This window comes from Sinocyclocheilus rhinocerous, unplaced genomic scaffold, assembly GCF_001515625.1.
Source record: "Sinocyclocheilus rhinocerous isolate Xijiao unplaced genomic scaffold, SAMN03320098_v1.1 scaffold4039, whole genome shotgun sequence".
Taxonomy (NCBI): domain Eukaryota; kingdom Metazoa; phylum Chordata; class Actinopteri; order Cypriniformes; family Cyprinidae; genus Sinocyclocheilus; species Sinocyclocheilus rhinocerous.
This window is the reverse complement of record NW_015648502.1, coordinates 162,003-170,156: the sequence shown is the minus strand read 5'-3', so window position 1 is coordinate 170,156 and position 8,154 is coordinate 162,003. Positions and strand designations below refer to the sequence as shown.

At 39.4% G+C, this 8,154-nt stretch overlaps 1 protein-coding gene across 3 annotated transcripts in view; it reads left to right on the top strand.

Annotated features, from left to right (window-relative positions):
• The window catches only part of LOC107709740 (glycerol-3-phosphate dehydrogenase, mitochondrial-like), a 26,778-nt gene that overhangs the window by 8,740 nt on the left and 9,884 nt on the right, over positions 1-8,154 (top strand). For all 3 annotated transcript variants that reach the window (XM_016514340.1, XM_016514338.1, XM_016514339.1), the window contains 5 exons: positions 643-806; positions 3,888-4,052; positions 4,578-4,722; positions 4,840-5,033; positions 7,613-7,747. In XM_016514340.1, coding sequence (XP_016369826.1) covers positions 643-806; positions 3,888-4,052; positions 4,578-4,722; positions 4,840-5,033; positions 7,613-7,747 — 803 coding nt within the window. The remainder of the gene's footprint in view (positions 1-642; positions 807-3,887; positions 4,053-4,577; positions 4,723-4,839; positions 5,034-7,612; positions 7,748-8,154) is intronic.

Genomic DNA, 8,154 nt, shown 5'->3' with positions numbered 1-8,154 from the left:
ACTGGAGACATCCTAGATTCATAAAAGACAGTTTTTGTATTTAAATCCATTGATAAGTTCACAGAAATGGCATTGAACCTTTCATATGGACACCTGCAGCAGGTGGGGTTGGAATATTCTGTGGATCAATGCTGGACCTCTCGCCTCCTCAGTCTCTGCCCCTTGTCATTCTGGGTTTTTAAAGGATCTTCCTGTCTTTACCATCATCATTACTAATTACTCGTGGCATTTATGCCTTGCTCTGATATTTAAAGCAGCCGGAGAAGTGTGAAAGGGTCATAGAAATGAGAAACCTCAAGATTACATCATTTGCCTGTCCAATTTTTTTTTTTTTACTTAAAACAAATATGTCACAAGACTTAGTGGACAAATCTAATTTTGTACATGTACAACCATATCTATTTTAATTAGTAATATACCCTGCTACCTAGTTGCCTCTTTATAACCAGCAAACAGACAAGGCTGGGAAACCAATTAAGACCAGCAAACCATTTAGTTTGGGCTGGTTTAGTTTTAGTTTTTCTTATTCACCAGGGTACTCAAAATATGTTAGTATATTTTAATGCAGATTGTGCAGTGAATACATTTGCTGAATTCATGTTTGAATTCAGTAGTGACAGGGACTGTTGATGTTCTCCACAGGTGGTGGCAGCTGCCGTATTACTGGGCTGGCATTAAAATGTACGACCTGGTTGCTGGATCACAGTGTCTGAAGAGCAGCTACGTCCTGAGCAAGAGCAAAGCACTGGAGCTCTTCCCTATGCTGAAGAAAGACAAACTTGTGGGAGCCATTGTCTACTATGATGGTGAGCAGGAGCGAATCTAAGGTTTAAGTCTTGCGTATGATCTGCAACTATGCACATTTTCTTTTCTCTTTTGTCCAAAAATCAATTTTAAATTCTATAAATGAATGAAATTCTAAAGTCAATTTAACTGTATACACTACCGTTCAAATGTTTATTAGATTATTATTTTATTATTTGATCAAAATGCAGTAAAATGGTAACATTGAAATATCATTACAGTTTACATTTTTTATGTATTTTAAAATGTCATTTAGTCCTGTGATGGCAAAGCTGAATGTTACTCCAGTCTTCAGTGTCACATGATTCTATTGATTTGGTGCTCAAGAAACATTCCTAACCTTTTTTCTTGTGCTTTAACACTAGAACTACCAAGGCAGTCATTTTGACTCTTTTTCAATTTTGAAACCCATATAACTATAATATCCTGACTTTTCCTAAATGTGTGTATATTTTATTATAACATTGTTATTTTAATAAAATTACAAAACACAAAAGAGTTCACAAAAGTTTTTACCTTGAATGGCCAAAGCGGTCAAATTGCCCTTTCGCATTACAGACGGCGTATAATTTCTGCTTTTGCAATTTTATTTATTTTTATTTTTTTCGCTGTGGAAGATGCACGTCACTATTACCTAGCAACTTTTGTTCTAGTTGTTTTTATATTCTATTGCTAAGCTAAAATTCCCGTTTGTAAAAAAGCCGGGTGGACACCTTCAATACAGCAACTGCTGTCATTCAATGCCATGGTTCCAGGTAGGCTATGTTAGGCTGGAAGACTATAGCCTGGCTGTTATCAATAATAGCCTTCTTCAGTGTTATGACAAAATAGCCATAATAATAATAATAATGGCTATTATTATTTTTATGCTAGTGTAATGCTATAGCTAATGCATAGCTTATTTTAGCCCCGACAACACTGATATTGTGAAATAAAACAAACTAATTAGGCTTTTTTTAGCAACAGTGATGATGTTTATTATTACCTATACTATCATAACAGATCCATTTATTCATGCATAACGATTCCAGTGGTGGCTGCATAGAATTGTTTCCGATTCATGTGATCCAAACATTTACAATAACTCCAGAGCGTTGTAAAGTTCAAAAGTAAAAATGTATTGAAAAAAAGATGTATGTTTTATCTACAGAAATATTCTGCTTCCGTTCATATTTGTTGGCATTCAAATACAACATTTTTACTGCGGTGAAAAACTTCTGCTCTCCCGCTTGCCGGACACAAAGCGAGGCATGCACATTCGGGAGTGGTCTACGTAGCTCTTACACAATTAAATATTACAAAAAATATCGTATTTTTAGGGTGATTACGTCATAAACTATGACGACAGATATTCAAAGCTTCATTGTAAAACCTCAAAAGAAGCTTCGAATATAAATATGATATGACCGCTATGGGCATTCTAGTAGTTATAGAATTACGGTAGTTCTAGTGTTAAAACAGTAAAAATCCTTATGAGTAATGCCTTTGCCAAGCCTGTGGACAGAGATATTTTTTCTTTATACAGTAGGCTATAAGAAAAAAAAATCTTGTTTGTCATTGATAACAATAATTTGTTGTCAATAAAACATCTACTATTGTGATTCGTGGTTTTATGCGGCAATAAGTGCAATCTCATTTGTCTCTGTGACATTCCTGCATAATCTTTGTAAAACTTTGTGCTGTTGCGGCCGAACTCATTGTGCCCATGTCTCTGTTGGCCCGTCTGTGCTCTGCGCCGCCCGAGGCTGCCACCAGGCAAAACTTCCATATGTTCCTGGTTAGTCTGGGTGTGCAGAATGTGTCCCCTTTACTCAAGGTCCCCTCCGTGGCAGCACAAGCCCCACCCACCAACCCTGCCTTCCGGTGCTTCCTGTCAAACTACATTTGGCCCGCGTTGATACACACTGTCCCTCGCAGGGTGCGCGGGCAGCTTATATTCAGGGGGAGCGCGACGGCTATCTGAGCAGCGATCTGTCACATCGCGTCCATCTGTGGGAGAAACCGAGGCAAAGAGACGTCTGGATGCTCTGTTCCCTGCCGCGCCGTGTTTACGTGCCGCCAGTGACTGCGTTAAAAAGCATCTTCATTTGCATATGTATGTGTGTGGAGAATCGAAACCGGCGATTGTAATGACAGTTTAGAGGTTTTATTCGTTCTTCTCCCCACGTCTGTCCCCCCCAACCCCCCATCCCTTCTTCCCCTGGGTTGTCAGCCGGCTTTTCTCTCCAATTATTCAATCTGGAACAATCACGGCCGTGACATTTCCAAATCTGACCTTCTCCGCTGGAGATCGCAGCCTGCCTGTCGCTATTTGCCTCCCTCTCTCTCTCTCTTTCCCCTTCTCGCATCGCACTCTCTCGCTTCTTCTCTTCCTGTCCCTCATCCTCCTTGAGTCCTCTCTCCCTTTCTTTCTTTCACTATCTCATCCACATGCACGGCCGTCCGTCACTTCCCTTCTCCGCTATGATATGTCATTCATTCATTCTGTAGGTCTTTTTTTTATTAATCTAATCTGACGCTAAAACTCCCTTATCTGCGTTTTCAGTCATTTGTAATGTCGCGGTTTCTTTATTTCATTAGAATTCCGCTTGCAGCACAAAAGCCCTGCTCTTTTTGCCATACCTGCAAGCTGTACTCTAATAAACATTCAAGCTCAACCAAGCGTTTTGTGTCTACTGCTGCAGGACACAGCTTTCCGTGTGAGCTGTGATTTGTCCTCTTACATGATATTAACAATATTCCAACATGCATGTGTTTGTATTATCCTTCTCTACATGGGTATTTTGATTTGAGTGCACAGCCATGAGCGCTGAGGCAAACCCAGGTTCATGGGATCTCTAACAAAGCATGCTGGTGCCTTCACCGCACATTATTCTTTGAGAAGTGTGCCCTTTAAACAGGCTTCCTGCCTGTGTTATTATTTTATTGTCTGGTGGAGTTGCATTTTTTTCTGTATTTTTGATCAAATAAATACAGCCTTGATGAGCACAAGAGACTCCATTAAAAAACATTAAAAATCTTACTGATCCCAAACTTTAGAATGCCAGTGTATATGTGACACATTCTGCTCTGGCTCTTTCCAGGACAACACAATGACGCCCGTATGAACCTGGCCATCGCTCTTACAGCGGCCCGTCATGGTGCTGCTATTGCTAACTACACAGAGGTGGTTCATCTGCTAAAGAAACCAGACCCAAAAACAGGCCAAGAGAAAGTTTGTGGAGCCCACTGCCGAGACATAATCACAGGTAAGACATGCCCAGACCGAAAACTAAACTAATTGTTTTAGTGACAGAAAACTGACATTTCAAGTGAACTTTTGAGAAAGAATAATGTTATGAACGCTCATGAAATGACAGAAGTCACTTTCAAACCAAGCAGCGTTCAGTGAATCTGTGTAATCAACTTAAACAGATTGTGAAATGTAAGCGTGGAAATCTTTCACCCTTGTACGAAATTCCTATTGCGTGTATTTCCAATTGAAATAACCAGATTTTGCATACAAAAATTCGCAGAACAATTGTAAATGTGACTGCACCTTAAGACATGAGATGAGATCTTTATATAAAATCTAAGGATTATTTTTTTAATTTTTGCTTTCTTTTAAAGTTTCATTTCTCCAAAACCCAGCACTAACTAATCACCTTTCAGTAGCCCCTTTAAATTTTCTGCTCATAATCCTTTTATGAAGAGATTTGTCTTCTATCCTCAGCAAATGACCCCTACGGTCAGTCGCATTGAGTTAGAGTAACACCTCACTCTGCCGGTCACAGGGCAGGAGTTTGACGTTCGTGCCAGATGTGTCATTAACGCTACCGGCCCCTTCACTGACTCCCTGCGCAAAATGGACAACCAGAAAACTGCCAACATCTGCCAGCCTAGTGCAGGAGTGCACATTGTCATCCCTGGATATTACAGGTACTTTCCCGAATCCTTCAATCATATTGTACCTTTTTTTCCTCAAGTGTATTTTTATGGTGTTAACAGTGTATGGAGAGATTACATACGTATATGTACTCTTCCTACCAATTACAGCCCGGACAACATGGGGCTGTTAGACCCCGCCACCAGTGATGGCCGTGTCATATTCTTCCTGCCCTGGGAGAAGATGACTGTTGCCGGCACGACAGACACGCCCACTGAAGTCACAGCCCATCCCATCCCAGTGGAGGATGACATCAACTTTATCCTGAGCGAAGTACGCAATTACCTCAGCCCTGACGTAGAAGGTAATGCTACCCTGTCTATGCGTTTTTCTTTTGAAAGGGTTTTGAATAAAATATGTTGCTACACTTAGAGCAAAAAGAAAAACTGATAATCTTATTAAAAATGCAATAGTACACATTGGGACAGATTTACTAACAGCTTGCGCCAGCGCAAACTGTCTTTTAGCGTTAAAATAATACTGTAAGGATTTACTAAAGATATGCAGTGACGAATTAGCGCTGAAAAGGTGTGGACACGGTTATTTTTTGCGCCTGACCTTATTGAATAGCATTTGTACGAGTTTCCCTTTCAGACGCAAAATTTATGGGAGAGTATTCAAATGAATCACGCAACGAGTTTTACTAACGTTTGCGCTCGTCAAATTACTGGTATTTGCGCCATTATTTAACGCCCCAAAAAAGCATGTCTTAAACTATTTTGCGCTTGAAATGGCTGCATTTGTTGTTGCTAGGAGGAGGCACCGCAGAGAACAGAGAGCGCGTGGTAGAAGGAAGAGGATTCTTTCCACACAAATTAATTTATTTAACAATGTAAAAAATCTTTACTGTCAATTTTGATCAATTTCATGTGTCCTTGCTGAATAAAAGTATTAATTTCTTTAAAAAAATCTTACTGACCTTAAACATTTGAACAGTAGTGTATGAATAGGCGATTTCTGCCAAAATGTTTTAGACTGACATTTTTCAATAATGAACTTAATTATGAAAGATGAAAATACTTTATTTCTGCATGCATGTTAATGAACAGACAGACCGCAATATAGACAGAACGGCTTGTATTGGTTGTGTTGAGTCTAGTAACTACTAGTTGGGACTGATAACTATTCCAAGCATCTTCCTTTGAAAGCGGAGGTATTGATTTTTGAGCGCAGCCCTCTAATTGTTCAAAGCGCTGTGGATGCAGGCTTGATTGCTTGATTGATTAGCTTCATAACTAATTTTCCTTCACAAAAAATGCTTCCTCCTTTCTCTGATTGTTAGGCAAGTCGTTAAGAGTTTGTAGAGTCTCGTTATCTCATCCAGCACTGCATGTGTCTTTCAGCTACTGTAGAAAGTCATCCGGCTGTCTGTTATTAACATTACGTGTGCTCATAAACCTCAATGTGACGGCTGCCGTGTGTCTGGGTGTCTTCTGCTTTGTTCCGGGCGTGAATGAGCAACCAAGCGACTCTGTTGACCTGGGAGGGTTGTGTGAGAGTGTGAATAAAGCAGATCATGGAGAATGAGGATGGACTGAGCGATGGAGGAATGACACAGAGACCTTGCCTAGATGAAGGGTTGAGGCTGGACTGGACTCTGCTCTAGTGAAGGCAGCTAAAGGGATTTGGCTGTGGGAGATTTGTCACAATGACAGTGTAGGGGCAACGGGCAAGATCTTGTTGTTTGTCCCTCCAGTTCAGATACGGTGTGTGAGAGAAAGGAGGATGATTGCATGAGATGAACAGAGAGATTTGAAAAATCTGGCCTGTTTAAAGGAGGGCTGTACTCAAAATAAAACAGAATTATGAAACCACCAATATGGAATTTCTAGTTGATTTAACAATTGTTTGTATGTTATTGATTACTGATATAATGGCAGATATAATGCTGTAAAATTGCATAATTTACACACTCACACAAAATGTATTATATTGAAATAATGCGTACTACTCACATGTACTCTTGTAGCTCAACTGGTGGATCAATGTCAATGAGTTTTTAACTATTTAATGCCACTGAATTGTAAAGTCATTTGCATATTCTCATGTGTGTAATACAAACTGCTTGTTGAAATGTTTGTGTCCAGTTAGGACATGTTGTAAGTTGCTGTGGATAAAAGCATCTGCAAAAGTAAAATTATTATCTTCCATTTTCAGCCTAGTTTGACCAATGCTGGTAGTTTTAAAAATGAAAAAAATTAAATATTGGCCTATACCAATATGGTGGCCCATATATTGCGTATGGTGATTGTGACTCTTCGAGAACTTCGAGTGCATTCCACAGCGTGAAAATGGACTGAATTCTTCCCTTGAGAATTAGATTACTTGAATGCATTTGACGGCCCAGTGGTCTATTGCTGAGGTTCATTTAGACTGGAGGTGTGTGTGTGTTATTGGTCTCAACAGACTGCTGTCTGCAGAGCTCCCTAGCCTTGTCATAAATGTTTCAGAGATGCCCTTTGATAATGAGAGTGCTGTCTCTGTTTTTCCCCCCATTCAGAAATATCAACCTGCATATTACAGTGGCAGGTGTACCGCAGATCGATACACAACTCCCTCTTAATAATTAATGCTTGAGATGTCACCACAATAGGGAAATTGACTCTGGACTCATACATGATGTTCTAGTAACGGTTTGTTGGTTTAACAAAGCAACTCCAGTTTTACGGACAATCTCGCTTCCCATGTTCCCCCTTGGTCATTTATCAAACAAAATAGCCTTTAATGCAGACATCACTGTCATTTTTATGTATGAACAGTTATGGATGTAGCTGTAAACAGGGCACTGCATGAATACAATCGCATAGCCTATTGTAATCCTGTCAATCAGATACACTTCAGCTGTCAGAGATTGTCAGCGTCTCTGGTTTCTTTGGTTCTCAGTGCGGCGGGGGGATGTCCTGGCGGCCTGGAGTGGCATTCGTCCGCTGGTCACCGACCCCAACTCCAAAGACACGCAGTCCATCTGTCGTAACCACATCGTCAACATCAGCGACAGCGGACTCATCACCATTGCTGGTCAGTGCCACGAACTTGTGCCTTGATCTCCATTTTTCAAATATTTTCTTTCATAAAATGGTTTAATTTAGTTTTGTACAATATTAATATTTTCATGATTTTTTTTTCATGGTTTTGAAAGAAGGCTCTTATGCTCACCATGGCTGCATTGATTTGATTAAAAATGCAATACAAAATCCAAATTCCCCCTTTTCTATAGATATATTTATTGGGAATATGATGGTTTAACTTTTGAAGTTTAAGAAATTGTCATTTTAAACTTGTACCGTCAAATACATTTGGCAATTCTTTCTTAAATTCTTTATCTTATAGTGAACATATCATTACAATTTCTTATTAAGTTTAATATTTTTAAGTAATAATAATAATAATTTTAATATTAATATTAATAATATTTGTATTTATAT